This window comes from Clarias gariepinus, chromosome 24 (genome assembly GCF_024256425.1).
Source record: "Clarias gariepinus isolate MV-2021 ecotype Netherlands chromosome 24, CGAR_prim_01v2, whole genome shotgun sequence".
NCBI lineage: Eukaryota > Metazoa > Chordata > Actinopteri > Siluriformes > Clariidae > Clarias > Clarias gariepinus.
This window is the reverse complement of record NC_071123.1, coordinates 10,352,945-10,376,966: the sequence shown is the minus strand read 5'-3', so window position 1 is coordinate 10,376,966 and position 24,022 is coordinate 10,352,945. Positions and strand designations below refer to the sequence as shown.

The 24,022-nt window shown below is 37.0% G+C and overlaps 1 protein-coding gene across 1 annotated transcript in view; it reads left to right on the top strand.

Annotated features, from left to right (window-relative positions):
- The window catches only part of ubash3ba (ubiquitin associated and SH3 domain containing Ba), a 52,355-nt gene that overhangs the window by 15,645 nt on the left and 12,688 nt on the right, over nucleotides 1-24,022 (top strand). Inside the window, exons 2-3 of the mRNA XM_053486044.1 lie at nucleotides 21,273-21,326; nucleotides 23,667-23,853. Of these exons, the coding sequence (XP_053342019.1) occupies nucleotides 21,273-21,326; nucleotides 23,667-23,853 (241 nt within the window). The remainder of the gene's footprint in view (nucleotides 1-21,272; nucleotides 21,327-23,666; nucleotides 23,854-24,022) is intronic.

Here is a 24,022-nt window from a genome sequence, read left to right as displayed (position 1 = left end):
TATATAAACCACTAAAGAACTAACACAGATAGAAGTTTTTTTTTTCAGCATTAATGAAGCTTTACAGTCCTCCTGGTTTGGGACTTCATGTGTATGTACTGTAATGTTATACCTGTATATAATACAATACACTACCCATATAGTATCATCTTAAAGGAATTTTCATTTTCTTAATTAATTAAAATACCGTTATGCTATTAGGATTTCAATATGCTTAACAATTTTAATATGTAAATAGTTTTTTTTTGTTGCTAATAATCCTCATTGTGAGTCAAATGAAATGCAGAACGAAATAAAATCTCCCCATTTTTTATTTTATGATTGTTGTAATTTTAACATGTTCTTTGTTTAATTTTATATAATTTTTTAAAGTAAGTTAAACCAGATTTTATTCTTTTTTATTGTAATTTCATAATATTCATAATATTTATATATATATATATATATATATATATATATATATATATATATATATATATATATATATATATATATATATATATTTTTTTTTTTTTTTTTTTTTCCTGTATTAATACTTATTAAATACTTGTATTATTTTTTTTATAATATGTTGCGGGAGGTGTTTGTGTGTGGGGTGCTGTGGAAGGTTTTTCCCATTTTTCTTTTGTACCATTAGTGAATGGAATCAGCAAAAATAAATACAGTTTTATTCTAGTCTAATCATTTTAATCCTTTCAAACATTTTTCTTAGTTTGTCTCTATAGCGTCAGCTCTCTGTCCAGTCAGTGCAACTTGACTTCTCATTAAATTCGTTCAAGATTAAACTACACCTCTTGAGCCTGACTTGAGCTAATCATTCAAGCATAATAATCACACTTTTATAACTTTAGACACAAGCTGCTGAAGATCTCTCTCTCTCTTTCTCTTTCACTCTCTCTATTTATATTCAAGAAAGTGTGAGAGAGAGTGCGAAAGAGAACTAGATAGATAGATAGAAGGATGGCTAGAGATACAAGCACCTTCAATATTTGTAACTCGACTTCCTGACATATGACGTATGTGTGTTCCAGTACGTGTTAAAACATAAGTGTGTGAATGCATAGCTTCATTTACACGTTTTCTATTTCTAACCCTGGCTCAAATCATACTCTATTCAGCTCACTTGGTATTGGAGATACTGTTTCTACGTGTACTGTACTTTCACCCCTCATTTCTTTATATTGTGCTTTCAAAGAGCTAGACTTCCTTGTACTTTTAATATAGTCTTGAGGAATAGGTCTCCAATGGTTCTTACTGAAAGACGTTTTTTTGGCTTTAATTTTCAGTCCAGTCCCTGTACCTGAGCAGTTACAGAGGAATGTTATTGTGATTTTATAAATCATAAAAAAATTTCTAACATACCACATTCAAGCATTAAAAAAAAAAAACATTTAACTTGCGGCATGAACCAGTGAAAAGCGGCTGCAGATGATCAGGCCGTTGATTAGTATACTGGTGATGTTGAATGCCGAGTGGTCGGAAGTTGTTACGAAATGAGAGGAGGCTCAAGACATTTGAAGAAAGAAAGGGTAAAAACAACAAAAAAAGATCAATCATGTCATCGCAAAAAGAAACTATGTAGATTGCAGTTTATGTACATGTTGTTTTTAAATTCTTAAAATGCATTGCGCTATTTGATGGTAAAGCGCATCAGTAGATTAGTCCATGTTAAGGCTTTACAACCAGTAATGGCTGGACATCACCAAAATGTGTTCAAATTAGAAATGAAAGCATTTGATATGAGAACATTAACGGGATGAATTGAATTCAAGATCTTTTAGCTGCTCTGAATGGCTTAATTAATTAAATGTGGAAAAATATCCTCAGGCGGTCGTCAGTAAACCTGGGAAAATGTGTGGGAAGAGCTGGATTGTGTTTAGAAATCATGAGTTGAGATGTGTTGAGATCATGAGCAACATTGTTGGTACGGTTGTAAGGTATATAAATGTACATAATGTACATTCTGTCTTACATATATTATACGTATATATACAGGTGTTGGAGAATGAAACTGAAATGCCTGGTTTTAGACCACAATAATTCGTAAGTATGGTGTAAGGCCACATTTTGCCGACAATACAGCATCAATTTGTCTTGTGAGTGACCGGTACAAGTCCTTCACAGTGTCCAGAGGGATTTTGAGCCATTCTTCCTCGCAGAATAGTGGCCAGGTCACCACGTGATGCTGGTGGAGGATAACGTGACTCGCTCCTCCAAAACACCCCAAAATGTCTCAATAATATTTAGATCTGGTGACTGTGCAGGTCATGGGAGATGTTCAACTTCACTTTCATGTTCATCAAACCACTCTGTCACCAGTCTTGCTGTGTATTGGTGCAGCCTGATACACGGCACCGTTTTCAGGATACAATCTTTGAACCATTGGCTGCACATGGTCCTCCAGAATGGTTTGGTAGTCCTTGGAAGTGTTGGGCCTGACGAATGCCATGATATTGCAGCCCAAACCATTTCTGATCCACCCCCATGCTTCACTCATGCATGCAACATGCAACAGTCTGGGTGGTACGCTTCTTTGGGGCTTCTCCACACCGCAACTCTCTCGGATGTTGGAAAGACAGTGAAGGTGTCGGAGAACAGAACGTTTCACATTGTACACAGCCCAAGATTTTTCGTTGCTGGCACCATTGAACACGACGTTTGGCATTGGCACGAGTGACCAAGGGTTTTGGCTCTATATTGGCATCCTGGCCATGTACATTGACTCTGTGGAGCTCCTGACAAACAGTTTTGGTGGAAACAGGAGAGTTGAGGTGCACAGTTAGCACCCGGACATTTGGTATAAATGGCATAAAAATTGAAGTTAATGCTGGCTAACTTTAATTTTCTTGCTAGCTGGAAGGATTAAATAAACAGCTACTGTATAACATCACGCATAACTTTTTTTTTTTTTGGTACAGGAAATAAAATTGTACACACACCCACACACAAGCATGTACACACATAGCTAGCAATATCCTTCCCCAATAACTGATCCTGTCTTTACTTATGCAATTTACTTATTGCATTTTCTCTCAGGGTTATATTAATCAAGTTATATTAATAAGTTACCACTGTCAGATCTGAGACTTCGAATAGGCATGCTCATGCAGAATTTTTAGAATCGTTAATGCACATGAGCTGGGTTTGGAGAGATCGCTAACGTCAGTCATGAGCTGGGCCGAGAATAAGACAGAAAGGAAAAGCGAGAACTGGAGTCAGGAGCGAGCTGGTACCAAGCAATGAGAGATGGCACCCGCTGACTTTGTCTGTAGGCAAGAAAAGCTATGAGGGGAGAAAGATGGAGAACCATGTGTGTGTGAGGGAGAGAGAGAGAGAGAGAGAGAGAGAGAGAGAGATATGTGGGCGTGTGAGTGGGTGCAAGAAAAAATAGACAAGGGTGAAAGAGAACGAAGAATGGAGAGCGTGCTCTTTTGTTTTTTTTGTTTTTCTTTTTAAAGAAAACAATGAATGAGTTTACAGTAATAGTCTGCCATAAAACCGAATGTAAATTCCAAATATAGTCAGGAATCCAAAGTGTTAGCAGCTAAAAAGTAATGGAAGCTTAGTCTCGTTCTCGTTGTTGGCTTTCACTGCGTACTGACTCAGTGGTATCTCCTGAAAGTGCCATGCTCCAGTTGGCTCATCTGTTTCTCAGTGCTGTGATACACCTTGTTGCTGTAACTTTAGCCTGATGCCTTCTTAAATCTCGTCATCTGCTGCACTGCAGTCTAACTGTGGCATGCTGTTCTAGGAAAAACAATCCACAACCGGGTGGTGTGGTGCAGCCGGAGTTACTGTAACCAGCCTGAAGTTAATTATTTTCATATGACAGCACGTGGTGAAGTATTGTTTTCTTCTCACAGCTGAGGCCAGAAGTTTAAACACACCATGGCTAAAAATATTCCCTCTTAGTTGTTCACGCATACTATATATTTCTTGTAGCAATTCAATTAGGGAATCTTCTTTGTTTACAATTGAAGTCATTTTTAAAACAATGAAAGACTTTTATTGCAGCTTCAATTGACAATATTAAACTTCCAGTCTGACTTTTCCGAGTTGCATGATTTAACCAATTATGCAGTTAATAAGTTAATCGACCTTTTGTTGATCGATTCTATTAATTAAATCATCGTGTCAGTTTTCAAGTCAGAATCAATTCAGATTTGTTGCAAATCAATTGTTTGCATCTTCGCACTTCGTAAAATACTCGTGTTTTGTAAGAGGATTCTGTCGTCTTCATTTTTTGAGTTTATGGCCAGTTGGTTATGCCACCTACTGGACTGGAGTGCGGAACAAAATATTACAGTGAAACCTTGGATTACGAGTATAATTCATTCAGGAAGCGGGCTCGTATTCCAAAACACTTGTAAATCAAAGAAAATTTTCCCATAAGAAATAATAAAAATTCTAATTATTTATTTCACAGCCCAAAAAAATGAATACATAAAAATAATTAACACAAAATTAAAAGTAAAAAGAAAACAAATTAACCTGCACTTCACCTTTAAAAAAAAAAAGGAGTGTAAAGGAGTGTGTGTGTATGAAGGGTCACGGTGTCAAATTATGCGAGCGCACATAACGACAGGCTGAAACAGAGAGGGAGAAAATGGGTCTTTTAACCTCTCTGAGACTTTCTTTTGCTTTACACACGTGCACACAGTACATAAAACAGTACACGCACGTTCTACACACACTTACAAACACAAAATAAAAGATGTTTTATGCGCACACAATGTGGTCACAATGTTATAGTAAACAGTACACGTGTGCACGGATGTTAATTATACCAGTAGAAGACACGCACTAAGACTCAGCGGGGAGACGATTACCCACAATTCTGCAGCAAAAACATTGGCTCAAAACAATCGACAACACAAGTTGCGTTGGTAGCATTTGTATGTTTGTTAGATATCTTTAGCAGTTTTATTACTTCGAAACTTTATAAAACATAGCTGTGCAAATCTGAAGGGTTAGGTATTTTTTTTTATACCAGTGCCAAATCAATAAATTCAAAACAGTACTAAACGGTGCCTAAAGCGATACATTAAAAAAAATAAAAAAAAAAAGCCACAAAAAATAGTGGATAATATTGAAGCACAACTTTTTACTGAATTAAAAAACCCCAGAATATTTAAATAAAAATTCCTACAAATAAATATAATCAAATACAAAACAACAAATGTACATACTACCTAAACCAACTACAAGAATTTACCAGCGATAACAGCAAAGTAGTTGGTATTTATGTTATGCTGTAAACCAGCTTCAAATTTCAGCAATTTTCAATTATTTTGTAGAAATATGAACATACTTCCTTTTTCCTTTTTTCCCCCCACTTTTTTCTTATCTGGAAAATCGGTCTGACTGGGGATGCCACACTGCCAGCTGTCCGCAAACCTTTAAACACGGTGCATTCCATTTGCTTTTAACTTCACCCTGTGTGTCCTCAAATGTTTCATTAGGTTTGATGCGTTTTCCCGCTTTATGCGCAATTTTCAAAAGACATTTTTTGCATGTCACGGTATCCGAACCCGCTTTTTTTTTTTCTTTTTTTGTTAAATACAACCCCACTTTATGGCTGAATTGCCTTTAAAACTATGGGAAAATCTAAACAACTCGGCCAAGATCAAAGAAAGTAATTATAGACCTTCACAAGTCCAGTTCCTCTTTATAACCAATGTAGCTTAAGTCAACCACAACCATACAAAAATATACAGAAAAAGGCCGGGGGATTGCACAGATACAATATGGTTCATAAAAAGAGGCACAAAATAACACCAAGGAATGATCAAACTTAGATCTCAGGCTATGAAAGATGCCAACTCCAAAACTGACATAAAAAAAGCTAGATGTTTGTTCCATCAATGCCATAACAATCAGCATTATGTCTGGAGGAAACAAGAGACTGATGCACTTCAGAACACAGATGGCGTCATGAAAAAAAGGAGGATTATAATTAGCTCATTTGCAGAAAATTACCTGTGACTCATGATGGCTCAGTGTTGGAGAGGAGAAGTATTATGACTGCTGTTGCTAGACATCGAATGACTGACGCATTTATGGAGTACCAGTTGAAAGAGCACAACCTCTTTACAAGAACTTGCCTTGTAGTAACCATCAGACAGATTTACATGGACCTTAGTTTATGACTAATAATTTGAATAATATTCCAATCAGACAAAACAATGCACCATACAAACACTTCAGTCGGAACAGTCTGGGCCGATGCGGCCCGATGGGAATGATGGAGGCGGTGTAAACCTTAGGCAGTCTGTTTTATACAGAAGGTTAAAGCTAGCCTTGGTCTGATTGTTTCTGCACATGTTTGCCCCACATGAGGGTAACATCAGGTGACTCGACAAGTTTCCATGAAGGAACTTTTCCTTCCATTTCTAATCAGTGACCATGAGAACAACTCTCTCTTACCAGTCTGTATTTCAGACTTTAAAAATAAAAAATGACTGGGTTTCTGACTGAGGAAGGGATACCGATTGGTGCACTTTTCACATGTAGTAAAGCATCTGGCCAATCATAGATTAAATTGAATTCTTTTTTCCGGATTTATTGTAAAAGATGGAAAGACAAACCTAACTTCAAAGGTTGGAGAAAAATACTTCTTCTGTTATATTTCTGGCAGATTAAATGCTAGCGATCAGAAACAAAGCATGTCGAAAAAAAAAAAACAATTTTATGAAGCATGCAAACACACATCTTTATTAGACTAGTGTCTAAGAAAACAGTTAAGTTGTAATATTTAATCAAAATGCTTTAGCTAGCTACTAAATGTATGCATCAATTCTAGTTGAAGAGGATTTATATTGTGCTCGATGAGAAGTAAGGTAGGACCTTGACCTGAAACTCTGAATACACTTTTTCATGCACTCTTGTGATGGATTGGCTAGGACGTCTTGTCTGTCTGGGACGTCCAAGTGAGACAGAGTTGAGAAGGTCAACTCTGGGGCGTTGCACACCTCATCTGGTGTCCGTCTTCAGTTTTTACGAGAATCAAACACTTGCTACATAAGAACCAGCAGTAAACAGTGTGTGTGTTAAGGGGAAATCACCAAACAATTTAATCATTAGCTACAAACTTCGCTAATCACTTAGCCAGCATGGATTGTGGAATATAAACGAAAGAGAAAACGCTGAGGGTGAAAATCAATGAGCTGTAATTTCCACTTACTCTGTAGGGAATAGAAAACTACACAGTGCACTAGAAGCCTGCAGAGATGAATGTCCTCAAATGGAAAGTGGCGCGCTTCGTGACTTTGGTGGAAGAGCTTAGCATGCGCGCTCACATGCACACAGAGTCGTAAAGGTGTAAATGCTGGCCCGTGGTATTCGAGGGGGATGAAACTGAATCAATATTTGGTAGCAACTTGGCTATGGGTGTGGTTAATGTTGTTGGTCTACTTGGAGAGGAACTGAAAATCAAACAATAGGGCACAACAAGAGAGGAAATTGGTTTCTTACAAAACGTACCCCTTTTTCAGTTTAGTGAAAATTAGAACAGAATATAAATCTGAATCCTTAAATTAGGGCTGTAGCTATCGAATATTTTAGTAGGAGTATTCTAACAAAAATTTTATCCATTAATTGAGTAATCGGTTTACATTATTTTAAAGCCATTTCTCAGGCGCAAAAGCTAAAAAAAAAAAAGGTATTTAAAATGACTAAGTATCAAAAAAACTAAGGCAAACATTAAAATAAATAATTATACAAAAACACTAATAAGTTGTGCAACTTAACTTTCAGAACTAAAAGTATCTGTCCTTTTCATTTTGCAGCCTGCAACAGAACGCTCTCTCAAATCAATACACAGCGTAAACTGTTTGCGTCTCCTTCCGCTTTGTGGGTGACGTAAGCGCTTTTTCTTTGTCTGTGTTTAGTGGCGGCTTGCAAGCCCGCTGTGTCACGCCAAACAAACAATTACACAAAAACATAACGCAAGCTTTTAAAATTAATTAAAAGAAGCTTTGAGACAAAACGTTTCAGCCCTACTTTAAATAATTTAGAATCTAATTTGAATCCAGATCTGTGTGGAAAAGTAACCTTGCCACGCTTTGGACCTTGCCTTGTTCGTTTCATCAGGGTTCCATATATAGTAGTATTTGAACCCTTCCTGGATGATGTGAGATCTTTTAGTATACTTGGCTTCGTCAGACAGGTTCTGTATAAGTGATTTCTTGATTCAACAGGTCTGGCAGTAATTAGGCCTGAGTCTCTGAACTCAGTAACTAAAATTTAATTCAGCTTTCCAAAAATCGTGGCTAATCAGTTCATTCATGATTCAGCAGGCAGGCAGTTACTTTTTCATATAGGGTCCGGCAGGCTTGGACAGCTTTTTTCTTTGAAAAAATGAAATCATTCAAAAACTTAATTTTGTATTTAATCAGTTTATCTTTGTTTAGTATTAAAATTTGTTTGATGATCGAAATCATTTAAGTGTGATGGTAAAAAAATACAATCAAGAAGGAGCAAATACTTTTTCATAGCACCGTACGCTATAAATGCAAATTCCCAGCAGCCATCATAATGTATGATGTCACCTTTACATTTATGGTATTTGGCAGATGGCCTTATCCAGTGTGACTTGCATTCATCTCATTACACATCAGAGCAGTTGATGTTTAAGAGCCTTGCTAAAGAGGACAACTGAGGCCGTTTAGTCATCCTGGGATTTGATCCAATGACCTTATGATCATAAGTTCAAAGTTCTAAACTGGAAAGTTGACCATTTGAAAAAAAAAATGAGTTGCTCAGGTTGATTCGCGTGACTTAAGATTCTTAAGAAGAGTTTCTTTAAAATGGCTTTCTTGCTTGTATCAGTTAATCAGTCATATGTTTTACAAGTTTAAGGTGTCAGAGCTCCCCCAAACCGTCAATTAATCGTTAATTAATGTTAATGCTGCAGCTGAAATTCTCCTTAGATAATATATTTTTTTTAATACCTCGAAATGAGTTGTTGCAGTATCTAATGTAAACAAGCTAAGGCTGAGCACCACCCGCCAGAGAGTGTATCTTCCTGTATGACGTCATATTAGGGGGAAAATTCTTTTTTCTTTTTTTAAAAGGTTATTTAAACTTACAAAATACAATAATTACATTTTTGCAGTACAAAAAAAAATGGAAAATAAACATTAAGATTTCTATTTTTTTGTTTATACATGCACATGTCTAAAAATGACTAAAAAGCTAATTTTGCAGGCTATATGCCCTTTAAAGTACCTATAATCTATAGATTTTTAATGTATTACTAAAGTTAATCTTTTGCCTTTTCCCAGACTGGCACACTTCCCTATTGTCAGAAATCATTAGCTACCACTGAGACGTTTGAGTTTGGGTTACATGGTCAGTGTTGTTGGTCTGAGGGTATTTGTCTGTGGTGTGTGTGTGTGTGAGTGTGTATGTGTGTGTATGAGTTTGTATGTGTGTAGGGCTGCATGGTGACTTACTTCTCACAAAACAGGAAGTAGGTGTCTCCTCTCTGAATTTGGCAAACACAGTCAGACCAGGCCAGGGAAAGACACCGGGGACACACACAGCGCATACACACAGCGCATACACACAGCTTGTGTGGTCAGCCACAGAAAAGCTCCTCCTGTTCTCTATATAGGAAATGGTACAGAAGCAGTTTTTCTTAGACATGTTACTAAAGAAAATTTTTAAAAAATGGTATAAATTAACTGATTTGTAAAAATTAAACATGTGCGTGCTCACACACACACACACACACACACACACACACACACACACACACGAGTACAGCCTTCTTTTCCCTCCCAACTGCATGGACAGGAAATGCAGTTTATAAATAAGTCATTGAGTTCCTGCTTGGAGTTCTGACTGGAAAGGAAGGGAGGGAGAATCAAATGTGCTCATGTGCGTGTGAGCGTGTGCGCACACACACACACACACACACACACACACAGGTTTGCTTTAATATCCCTGTAAGTACCTTGTATTGACAAAATTACTGTTGCAGCTATTTCATGCTATGCCTAAACCTAAACCCCAACCTCAGTAACTACAAGGAAATATTTTTTAAAATAATATTTTTTGCTTATCTGTCTCTCTGTCTATAAATCTATTTCCCCCGATGAGCCATAACATTAACAAAACCGCCATGTGATTTGACTAACACCGATTAAATTATGTGCCAGTAAGCTGGTGACAGGATCATGGGCATCCAAGGCTCAATTATGCCCATGTGGAGTGAAGGAACCATTACAGCACCATGCCACCATCGATCTGTCTATGTACTGTATGTATGTACTGTATGTACTGTATGTATGTATGTATGTATGTATGTATGTATATAACTTTCTCACACACACACACACACACACACACACACACAAAAAAATACACATAACTTTAAAACTAGTTTTACTGAGCATGCTAGAAATTATGCCAGAGGTCTTCTGCTAATTTTGTCACACCTGCTCATTTATATTTCCATGCAAAACCCAGAATCCTACATTAGTTTTTTTTTTGTTTCCATCTGAAAACTGGTCTGTCATGTAATATGTTGCTTCTTTACAAGCTTTCAAATACACTCACACATACACGGATGTATTTACTGTAGGAGGAAACCAGAGTACCCGGAGGAACCCCTCCACCACGGCGGTTCAAGGCGACAGTGCAAACCAGTACTAACCACTAGGCCACCATGCTTTCGTGTGTGTGTGTCTGTGTGTGTGTGTGTGTGTGTATGTATATGTATATATATATATATATATATATATATATATATACACGAGTGTGTGTGTGTATGTACTGTATATGTGTGTATGTATATATGTACTGTATGTGTGTTTTTTATTTTATTATTATATATATAGACCCCACATGGTAAGGAATACCATAAAGCCTAAAGTTTATATTTAATATATATATAAACTTTAAGCTTTAAGGTATTCCTAACCCCATGTGAGGTCATTTAGTCCCCACCAACACATTAAAACACTTTGATAAGGTTCTGTATGTGTTACATTTGCACCGACATGCTGTTCTCATTTGCGGGTTGTAATTTCCACATGGTTAAATATGTTGATTTCCATGTGCAGTCATGTGTTTGCATTGTGTGTGTGTGGGTGGGTGGGTGATACTGTAGGTGTGGTGTGAGACTGTCTACCCTGCCTCGATGTAACTCCTCACTTTTTCCTTGTTTCTCAGGACTAAACACACAAACGCTTTGAAGCTTCAATGTCTTTGGTAAATCCCCTAATAAAGATGTGTCAGTACGCACCCAGCTATTACTCACATCACAGTGCAATTTCCTAATTCCAGTGCAGCAGTGCTCTTATTTAAACATAGGATTGTAATCTGTGACAAGTAGTTACATTGGTCTGAGTAGCTTCTAAGTTACACCATATATTTTTGTAAAAGGTGAAGAAAGCTTTAGTATGTGGGTACAAAATCTACTGTACTTAAGCAGACTGTGTGTGTGTGTGTGTGTGTGTGTGTGTGTGTGTGTGTGTGTCATGCCCAACACGGAACCGCATACTCTAGTTATGCTGATAACTGCATACGTTTAAAAGTTTCTGAGCTCGTATGTGCAGTTTCTGCTTCTTTGAGGTTGTTTGTCGAAAGTATAATTGTCGTATCCGCGAGCTTGACCTCGTGTGTCTGTTTGTATACATGTTAGGCCATATGGCAACATATTAGGGGTGTTTCCCCGTCCCAGAATGCAGTGACGCAGCATGGAGTGGTGAATGCCGGACTAAATATAGAATGATTGAGCATGAACTCTGACCTGAGTGGGTACAACACACACAGACTAAGCTTCCCCCAGCATGAGAATAAAGGCCCACACAAAATGAATCAATGGAGATCATGCGCATTGGCACACTCAGCGATGGCTCATAGTGTCTCGTTTAAATCACTGATTGTGTTGGGAGCTAAACACCCTTCTGCACTTTTGTTTCCAATTTCACTGTGGGGAAAAAATGGTAATTTGCCTTAATTATAGAGAATTTGAAGGATGATGATTGTTTTTGTGATTTATTAAAATGATTGTATAGGAACAACATTTTGTTGGAATCAGTTGTAAGCACGTCGCATATGAAAATAGGTGTTTCTCGGGGGGTGTTTCTGTCCAAACTGTGACCATAGGTGAGACGAGGGGTGTTCAAAACAAACCAGGACTTTTGTTTAAACAAAACAATTATAAGTTTATGAGTTAAAAACTCCCTTTATTTCTCTATATAATCCTCTTGGACACTATCACACTTATCCCAGCGTTTCACTTACCATTAGGGCTGTGCGTTATGGACAAAAAGAAACCTTTGTTTTACAGTGTGAATATGAAACATTTTTCCAAAGGAAAACAATTAGATCTTTATCAAAGACCTGTAACATGAAGGTAACAAAATGTCTCTAGAACAGACCTATGGCAAAAAATAAATGTGTGTGTGTGTTTGGGCTGTAGCTATCGAATATTTTAGTAATTGAGTAATTCTACCAAATGCATACAGCATTTTATCCAAAATAAACATTGTCATTATTCACAAATACAAGGAATGGCTTACAGTTGACTGAGATGAATTAAGTGCATTACAGTGCCATACGATATTTTTTTAAAACCTTTTCACAGATGCAAAAACTAAAAAAAGGTATTTCAAATGCCTTTAAGTATCAAAAAAACTAAGGCACACTGTTATACGCTAAAATGCCTCCCTGCCACGGTTTGCCCCCCCCCCCCCCCCCAATTATTACAAATTGCAAATTACATATTGCACCAAACAAATTTGATTATAAGGTAAACAATATAAAAAAAGACATGTTGTTTAGGTAAAAATATATAAATTATATGTTTTTTTCATATACAACATGTATATTTTTATATTGCTTATTTTATAATAAGAATCGTTTCGTCATAAACAATATTTATTTAGTGTAAACATTTTTATATTACATGACAAACCCCTGCAAAATAGATGTGCCACAAAATAATGAGAATGAGAATTTGTATTATGTGTCTTTATTTTCTAATAATAATAATAATAATAATATAATATATTTGATAATAATAATATGAATTTTTGATTGTGGTGTCCTAATATATTTGACAGAGATTATGTTGGGGCGGGGGGGGGGCTGCTGTCCACACCCTAGTGTGTGTGTGTGTGCCTGTTTCTGCAGCCTATTTGTCGTTAAGCTCTCCTGTCTCCTATTCTCAGGCTCTGTTTAGGCGCTGTTTAGAAATCACGCATATTCACATCTTGATTTCGATACGATTTCAATTAATCACAAACCCCTACTTAACGTCAGGGTAGAAAGCGTTCAGTACACTGGGCCATGATCACATTGCCTGCTTTGAATGTCTGAAACACTGGCCTCCAAGGAACTTCATTAATGGCCCAAACATGTGGAAATCGCTTGCAGGTCAATAACTTCCTGTAATGTGCAAGTGGTGTTGGTGAATGATTGGTGTACAGTTCCCACAGACGGATGCATCTCTTCCGCAAGTTGGATCAAGTTCTCTGCAAATTTCTTGAGAAAATTCATCACAAATCCCCGTTTGACTTGAACGCCCCTTATAGACTGTGAACAGAAACTCTGTCTGCAAATGATGTGTTTACTTCCTGCTGTACATGGAACATTCAAGTGAGAAGAGCACAACACCATCTATGGTTAACGGCGTTGTTGCCTCTAGTCCTGCATACTGAACTCGTTAGTACCCTTCAGTGAGCATGGGCTGCTATGAGATTTAATGGTATGAAAAATTTCATAGTATTACGGTATTAAGGCAGATACAGCTCGAAAATTAAATATCTGGGTTAAAAAACAACAACAATGTTCTTCCACTGAACACAATCATTTTATAAAAATCATTTTACATATAGAAAATTTGGAACATTAGTAACTATATCAAGTTAGAATATTAAAATAAATAATAAAAATAATTTTTAAATGAGATAATAATAATAATAATAATAATAATAAATAAGACTAAAATAAAATAAATGCAGTCCCTTGAGAGAGGATAAAACAGTAATGATGGTTAACTCTGGTGCAAAAAATGTATGCACTTTGGTAATTAATATAGCACTAAATTAAACATACAGTAAACAATGTAGTATTATTCAATTGGTTTTATGCAAAATCACACTCCGTTAGTGCTAACACTACTATAATGCTGTAATATATTTATTTCAATATTTTGTTTTCGAGTGTGTTGACTTGTATGTTTACACACACACACACACACACACACTTGTGTCGTCTCTGTACAACACTTAAACTGTCATGACACTAGAATTTCAGCATTTTTCTAGCGTCACACTGTCGCAAAAACACCAACGCTGAAAGACTTAAAAGTATAGACGTGATATCCGTTAAAATTCAATAAATTACTAAACTAATTTTGCAGGAAACTAGTACTTCTACTCTGTGAAGTAACTTAATTGGGAAACTAGCTGATGTTAGCTAGGTTATTTTAAGGCAATGTTACAAAGAAAGTCAATGTTTAGCAAAAAAGCGCTGCTGTTGCTCTGTGTGCTTTCACTACCCGAAAAATGTTCCCAATTCGGCTGACTTCGTCTTTTTCGACGGGGGAAATTTCTGGGGGTTCACCTCCTTCGGCCAGCACGCGCGGCTTCACGACTGCCCGGACCAATCGGAGGGGAGAGGGGGAGGAGTCATGTTACTCTGCGCTGCACACGACCTGAGGGATCCTGCGCTTTTCTGTCTTTGACTTACTGCAGGAACGTGTGATGGAACATTTTTAGTGGTTTTGAAACCGTGACATTTTCAAACCATGGTACACCTTGAAACTTGAAACCGGCCCATGTCTCCCCTTTAGGCACTTATATGCGTCTAGTGTTGGGGTTCCATGTGTTTTGTCATTTAATTAAATCATTTGTGAGAATTTATAAATTAATTCATGATTTTTTTTATTTACCATTTTGTTGACAATGTTACATTTTTCTTCATAACAATGCTGAATTAATTACATTTTACAAAAGTAAAAAAATGACCAGTTTTCTCAATCATGTTCTTTAAGTTGTTTTGTTCAAAATTGTGAAATTGAATTGAAAGCCAGGATCTTGAGTTGAACCCGAATCTCTTATTCAATTCCCGGAAAAAACCCCACAGAATTCTCATAAACCAGTCAACAAGTTAATAGGATGATTTTGTAATGTCGTCTCTGTCCTTTATAAAAGTGATCAATAATCATCTTCTATCAAACCATCAAAAAATGGCACGAATCCAAAAACAATTGTATTATTTATTTTATTTTTTCAAATAACTGTGCAGATTACATCTTGTTGCATCTCTCCTCATATTAAACCTCATGGACAAAAGAGCATAATGTTCATCTGTGACTCACAGTGCATTACTGCCTGCTGTCAATAAACACGCTGCTTGTGATTTGAAAAAATAAATAAATCAATAAACTAGTACAGGTTTTTGGCAGATACCAGGCTCTAAAAGCAACCTATGTGTTTCTCAGGACAGCTATAAACCCTAGTCATGAAGCAATCAGTCAAACAATAAACAATACAATCTTAAAAGTGTATATATATATATATATATATATATATATATATATATATATATATATATATATATATATATATATATAATGTTTATATATATAAAAATAACTGCAGACATTTTCGACCAACTGTGCTCAGGTATGGTGAGAAACTACTAATGCGGATGGTGTATTATTCTGATTACAAAACATTTCCTGTCTTTTGTTCTTCACGTCTCTTCTGTGTGTTTAGCTCAGTGGTTAGCATAGTTTTTTTTTTTTTTTTTTTTTAACCCCCAGATCATTTTATTTTCTAGCCTGCTTTCCTTTCTCTTGCCATTAGGGCTCATGTTACCACTCCAGCTTACTGGTCCTTGGGTGGGGTGCACTGAATATTCTGCTGCTGCTTCTGCTTGACTTGTGAATTCTGGGGGATGTAGTTCAGGCATATTCCTGTGCAATCCTGGTTCAGAGGTTACACTGGCATGGTCACTCACTTCAAATCTGCGTTTTATGGGTGATGTATTCTGTAGTCTAGGGTGTGGTGTAAATGTTAAAGACTCTCTGGCCTGCTTTGCAATATGTGTATATTTTTTTCTTTCACAATGATTTTTTTTCTTCTTCCTTTGAACTCGCTGTCACTGTCCTGCAAGCCCTTTCGCATTATATAAATGTGTTCACATGTTCAGCGAGCTATGTGTATTTTATTGCATGCAGTGCATTATGGGTAATGCGTACTGCCCTGTAGGTTTCGTCAGATGCTGCTGCTGCTGCTGCTCGGGCTCCCCCGGGCGCTGGTGAGCCTACGTGATCTTTGGAGCTTTTATAAAAAGACACTAATTAGATTTGAGGCTGTAATTTCATAAGCTGCAAGTGAGGAAGAGAAAAAGACTCTTGGTGTCAGCTGACTTGTGAGCAAATGGGCAGTTTAGTGAAACCTCCTATTGGATTATATGCAATTATACTGCCCAGACAAGCACGATTATCTTTCACAGGAGAGTATTACAGGCAATTAGGCTGTACTTTTTTTTAATGTTCACATGCTCAAGTATGATTCATATTTATGTGGCCTTTTCCACTATAATTATGGATCTGCTAAGACTTTAGAGGAAAATGATGTGGGTGTGTGGGATGTGTCTTTCCCTATGGCCTTCTATGAACTGTCTCTTTGTGTGTGTGTGTGTGTGTGTGTGTGTATGCACATGTGCGAGTGGCTATTCATGCACGTGTCTCCTTAATGTGACCCATATGTGTCACATCAGTCCTAATTAGGTCTTTTTAGTAACTCTGATGTGCTGAACACTGAGGCAGGGAGATGTAGACATCCACAGCAGAGCATTTGATCAGTTTAAGAAGATGACTTCAGCACAAGACTTATGTGACCCATTTCCTTTGCAGTCAGCACTCTTTACACCCATCTTTGAGGAAACTCACTTTTTTATATATATATAGCCTTCGCACTGACAGTGCAAAAATGAACACGGCTTCAGAAAAGCTTTGAGCAAAACGTCCTGTGCTCAACTAAACCAATCGCCTGGATCAGTTCACTCTGAAATTGGATCATTTTTCAACAGCTTGGGTTTCTTACGTGACTCAGCTACGTCCTTTAATGTCACACTCCAGATTCAGCAGAAAAAAATGTGTCTTTTAATCTATTTACTGTATTTTATATACAGTAGGAATGGGAATCACCAGGGACCAGCCGATACGATATCATCACAATACCTAGGGGCCGATATAATTTGTATTGCAGGCCTGTTAGTAATTTTTTAAATTTTTTATTAATATAATAATTTTTTATAAGATTTTGTTACAGTTCTAAACAAACTTAGGAAATAATATAATTCGCTCCCACCACACAGAATGCTGTGCTGGCTATCAATGTGTGGATAGTGCACCATCTGTAGGATTATTGAGGAACAGTTTTGCAAACATATGAATTCAAAATAATTTAAAAGTCAGTGTGTCAATACTGGAATTGCCACAGAATCACGATACATAATTGAATCGATTTTTGTTGTTGCAAAGGAAACATTTGCTTTACTATAAAAAAAAAATAAAAAAAAAACGATTATGTTTTTTGAGCATGACATCACGTGTGGTGAAAACTGCAGCTGGAGGTCAGGATTTGATTAATGTAGGCGGGAATATTACAAGCTCTCAAAATCCATATCATTTATGTGTTCATGGTTTGTCAATATTTTTTACCAAATATACAGACTGTTGACCGAAAAACACTGGAGATAAATTATTGAATGCAGCCCTTATGTGTTATCACATGTTCTCCTGTACTCCTGTAACGTTTTTAGCTGCCTCTTATTTTTTTTGTCATATTTTGCTTTCAAAGGGCCTGACTTTCTTGTATTTTTGTAATGTAATCTTGAGGAATAATTATATTTTTAAGTATTTCTTTTTTGCCTCTGATTTTCAGTCCAATCGCTGTATCTGACCAGTTTCAAAAGAATGTTTTGGTTTAAAAAGTCACACTGCGACTTAATGAACCATCCAAGCAAAAGAAAAATAAAATCTAACCTAAGGCATGAACCAGTGAGAAACCGGTGCAGATTATGACCGTGATCAGGCCTGTGATTAGTCTACTGGTGATGCTGAATGCTGAGTGGTTGAGAGAGACGAGGGGGGAAATGAGGTTGCTGCAGACGAGAAGTTGTTGCATAAACAACCAGTTTTTAAATTGTACCTTTAGGCACTTTGCAATACATTTGTTCCCATTTCTTTATCTTAATCTACATCATGAAATTTAATGAAATGAAGACATTTAATATGAAGAAACGTTTGTCTAATGCCTCGGTGGCTAATAGACTAGTCAAAATCACTCCTCTTTATAACCTAATCACATTCAACATTTGGTCACCTTCTGTTTATACTGTTCTCTGTGGGAATATCGTCTAAAGTAGCACAATATGATAAATTAGTAATCCTAATACTAAAACTCGTATATAATTTTGTCTAAGAATACACAATTTACAAAGTGTTTTAGTGTTTAGGCTCAGTATGTTTAAAGCAGAAAACCATCCTAACCATCTGCTCCAAATAAGTCATGGAGCAATCAAGTTGTGTGTAGTTATTTCCATAAAATTCGACATTGTAATATGGACACGTGCAATTAATTACAAAAGGCTGCAATTTATTACATGTACTTATGCAATTAATTGGGAATTTATGTAGAGTTTGTGAATAATTTCAGTATTTATTTTTCAAATACTTTTAATGAGATCATTTGTTCTTTTACTTTGTGTTAGTATAGATAAATACTGTATGTTTGAATACAAAGTGGTACACTTAGTAGCTAAGAATTGCAATCGGAATATCTATCAAAATAAGCTAATTGTGCAGCATTAAATCTAAATGTGTTTAGTATAATTAATGACAAAATTTATTATTTGCCAACTATTAAACTGCACTTTTATGACAAGCTGTTTAGCAGTTTTACAAGAAAGACACCTTTGCACAGAGCACAAAATGCAGTTGCTGGACCTCACATGTTGTTTGAACAAGAACTGCTTGCATTATATGCTGTGGACAGACAGCTTGTTTGGTGTACAAATATGCCGATGATGTGCATAGCCAAAGAGTGCAGTGCGTGCAAGGAAAATCAGCTGATACCCCACAGTAAAATAATAGGATTGGTTGTTTTGGGGTTATAGTACGACTGTGGTTGAGAGGTGTAGTTATGTGAAGACGTAATAAATTCCGAAACTTTATAGTATATTTCAGTGTAAAACCTGTTTGCCTCTGTCAGAAGGTTCAGAGCTAGCAATAGATGAGATGAATAGTTGGTTGTTTAATAAATTAAATTTTTGATTCAGAATCGTTCACACTTTTTTAATAATTTTGGTAAACATACAAATTATAAATGGTTTAAAATTGTCAAATTTATCAAAAATATACTACGAACTTTGCAGAAAAATAGAAACCGCTTGTGATGCGTTACAGCCATCTACTGAACCAAACTGTGAAGCAGAAAGTGGGTGAGGAAAAAGTTATTGCTTTTTATGAGACACAAGTTACACAGAATTTCAGTGTTTAGTAGTATTTAAAATACTGAAAATGACAGCATGGTGGCTAAGTGGTTTGCATCGTCGCCCTCAGGACCGGGGTTTGATTCTCCCGTCTCAGGTTTGTGCGCATGGAGTTTGCATATTCTTCCCGTGCTTGGTGGGTTTCCTCTGGATACACAGGTTTCCTTCCACAGTCCAAAAACATGCAGATTAGTCTAATCAATGTTCCCAAATTACCCATAATGTGTGAATGAGCATGCGAGTGTGTGTATATGACTTGCGATGGATTGGCACCCTGTCCAGGGTGTACCCTTTGTTGTGCCCTAAGTCTCCTGGGATAGACTCCAGGGCCTGTATTCACAAAGTTTATTAGAATCTCAAAGGGCTCCTATCTTAGCTTAAAAAGTTCTAGCTGGGAGTCCTAGACTAAAAGTGATTTAAAGAAATTCTCAGAGCAGCTCTCAGTAAGGAAAGTACAAAAACCTTTATCTTAGTGAGGAGGTATGTTTGACCCCATTGCTAGGGATGATGCAGCAATTCAAGGACTGTGATTGGTTCATAAGAAAATAACCTCTGATCTCTGCAAAGGCCTTGAAATGCGCTCTTTGTAAAAACAGAATATATGATAATAGAACAGACAGTGAAATCATGTTTGTATATGAAGAAATTATATAATTATAACTATCGGCTACTTTATGCAAAGTTTCTGTTTTAGGCTAACTATCCTAAAGTTAATTAAAACAGCCAGATGTTAAAAATGTGTCTACTTTTAAAGCAACCAATTTCTATGCAGTAGTTACTATATTTAAGTTCTTACATTTATTTACCATACTGATTTTATTACTTGTAATCCATTTTAGATTGATGGAAGCAGATTGGCTCAACTTTTACCAATTTACATGATTGCAGGACAGTCTTGCAAGTTGCACTTTTGCATGGTATGTTGCCAACAATCCAAGAGAGATGGAAGGAAGCAAAGGAACAAGAAAAGCAAATTGGACAGAAGAGCAGTGTTTTAGCTTTACGTTCAGTGTTTGGAGAATATTTCTTTTTTTCGCCATTTTGATCTTTGCTATAGAAACTCATAAGCGTCTTAAAAGTCGTCCTCTCTACTCTTAACGATTTTTACCTTGTAGCTGTTTGAGACAAATCAAACTGTAAACATGAGTGCTATTGAATTGAATTAAAAATGGTATTAAATGCTATGGGTAAACAGTCTACCCTGGATTCTCAGGGCTCAACTAGAAATCATGAAGACCTCATGTCCTAATCAGTTGGACGTTGGTGATTCATTTAATTAGCCTTTTCTTCTTTTTTATTTATTTATTTTTTTACAAAGCCTATAGCACTACAGAGGCCATAACGTCTGAGCAGATGTTTTATTGTATTTTTATTAAATGTCAGGGTTATAACTGAAACAGTTATAAAGGGCATATACAGCTTTAAAGGGCAAATGGTTAGAATAATTTTAGTAGTGAAATCTCGTTTCGTAAACAAATACTCAAAACAGATGGAAGAGTAGGCTAATCAATCCTTATACATATGTGACGGTGTAAGGATGATGATGATGATGATGATGACTTCATGTATGGGTTTGTGTCTTTCAATTGCTTTGCTGAAGACTGAGGTATGCCTGTTATCTTAACAACTTCCTGAGCGCTCGTGTTCTGATAAACATCCTCCGGAAAAGTGACTATTGATTTTGTGACCAGCACAGGAATGGAACTGATCTCACTCTCCCTTTTTCCCCCCCTCTCTCCTCCCCTCAGGCTGAAAGCATTGGTTTCGACCGGTGGCAAAAATGTTCAGGCGGCTTGTGACTGGTGAGTAATCGCACACACACGCGCACACACACACACACACACACACACACACACACACACACACACAACCTGATAAAAGTGAACAAAGCTATTTGCCAGCTGCCTTTATGAGTCTAGTAGGGCTACTTCTGTGGCTATTGAAGTTAATCAGTATGTGCAGCTGTTACACACACATATACAGTACACACGCACATACACACTGCTTCTCACCAAACCCTATTCACTTATTCACTCTCACACTCATGCACCTCCATTAAAAATTATGCTGTTTTCAACCTTTTTTTGCCAGTTTCCTGAGAGTTTTGTCTGAAAATTGCTATTCTGCCACTTAAACCGAGTAATGTTTTCCAAGCAGTGGGCAAGAAATGAGGATTTGTGGCTTCGAATGCCTAAAAAGATTTTAACCCCACAAAAGAAGGACTAAAGCTCATGATAAATGTTCTTAAAAATGTTTGTATATTTTTATTAATACCTTTTACACCATTTTTTTCCCAACAGTCTTGGAGGGAAACTGGAAAGTGATGCTTTCAGACACCCCTGAAACGGCCGATAGCATTTCTAAACAGTCATTACCTCAGACTCAGTTTTTTTTTCCTCATGAATTTTCATAGCTAATTTAGCCTTAAAAATTAAACACTTTTTTACACTCTAAGTACTATAAAAATTCACCATCCCTGCTAATATTACTGTAGCCAGTTAATCCAAGCTTTTCCAGATTGCTAACTAGCTAGCATAACAGTGCCATATTAAAAGTACCTCAGAACTCAGAAGTAACCTCAGAAACAGGATTTTTTTTAAAATGGTTATCACTTTTTGGATGGTTGTTTGATTATATTTAGTTTGAAGTTTGGGTTTAAATTGTTGCAACTGATACAAGGTGGTCTCGAAAGGTTTTTAAGACTAGTTTTGTAACATGCACAGTTATAGGGAGCACCAACCTTCATAAGTCAGTGTGTCAAAAGACATCATTATTTGTTTATTGGGAGCTGTGCAGCTGGTGCTATTCTGACCATGTGTGTTAATACATCATCATGTATAGCAAATTAGAACAAAGGGCGAACCTGAAATTCTGTGCGAATATGTGCTAATCTGCCACAGAGATGTTTGACAGGATTTGGGACGTTTTTATGCAACGAATCATTCAAGGGGTGGAAGAACACCACTGGAAGATGACAAGAGATCAGAACAAGATTAAATCTTCAACGAGCTGAACTTCCGAGCTCAACTTTTCTCTGATCTTTTCATCAGAGAAAATTCCACAACATTGCTACTATTGTCATTGTGTCATACGGATCATACCTGCGACATGTTTCTGCGAAGTTCGTCCCCAGGCTGCTGACCCAGGAGCAGAAGGAACATCGCATCAGAGTCTGCCAAGAACTTCGTCAACGTGCCATGGATGACCTGTCCTTCATGTTGACGATCATAACCGGTGATAAAACTTGATGACCCTTGGACAAAGTAACAGTCTTCCCACTGGAACAGCCTATTATCTCCGTGACCAAAAACATTTGTGGCATTGTGCATCAAGGATTGTCCCCAGGGGCCAGACCGTTAATAGAGAATTCTACTGCCAGGTTTTAAGGGTCTGAGGGACAACTTATGATGAAAAAACTGAGCTTGTAAACAGAGCTTATTCGAAACTTTTTGTAACCCCATCATATAAAACAAAAAACCTGTAAGAAATGTGAGCTAGCCTACTAGCGGATAGTTTCCTAGCTATTTAGCAGAGCAGGAGGACGTGGTTAAGTTTTACAATAGTATATAAATGTATAGCTCCTGCAGTTTGTAATAAAGGTTAAAATGAAGAAATGTTTCTAGGTCTTGAGAGTTTTTGACTCTGATTCATCATCAGTTTAATCACTTTTTTTTCTAACTGAGCCTGTGTAAAAGCATTTCCTCAGAAGTGAATCCCACATCCATTAGCCCAGACCATTTCTACTAATGATTGCTAATCTCCGTCTAATACTGAGTGAGGCATATCTTTTGGTACCATACATGCTGCAGGATTTGAATCCTGTCAGTAAAACTTGTCTGAATTTTGTTGTGACCAGATTTCAGTTATAATTATACAGAATTCAAACAAACGTCATTGTAGATGTCACGGGTCACTCTCAGGGTTCTACCAGTATTTTATCCTTTTCCTGGCTTTCTACTGCCCCCTGTTGATGCAATGAATTCCTTCCATTCATGGAAGGAATGAGTGAAACCAATTAAAATAGAAAACAGCTTTTCAGATTTCCAAATCTCTTCCAATAATGTGTTTATTAAGAGCCAATACTGGAAATTTATGCTGTAATATATTTAACCAGAAACTGCCTTTTCTCTTTTGGCTTGCAGGTTATTCTCTCATGTTGACGACCCGTTCCTCGATGATCCCTTGCCAAGGGAGTTTGTGTTGTACCTACGCCCGAGCGGGCCGCTACTCCATCAGCTCTCTCAGTTCTGGCAGCAGAGTCGCGTCATGTGTGGCAAGAACAAAGCTCATAACATCTTCCCCCACATCACGCTCTGCCAGTTCTTCATGGTCAGTCCCATTTAGAGTTGCTTTTTTATACATGGCAAAAGTATATGAACACCTGGCCAAGTGCATTAGTGAGATTAAGCTGTGATGTTGGGTGAGGAGGCCTGGCATGGCAATACTGTCGTAATTCATCTCAAACATGTTTAGTTGTGTTGAGGTCAGAGCCCTGTGC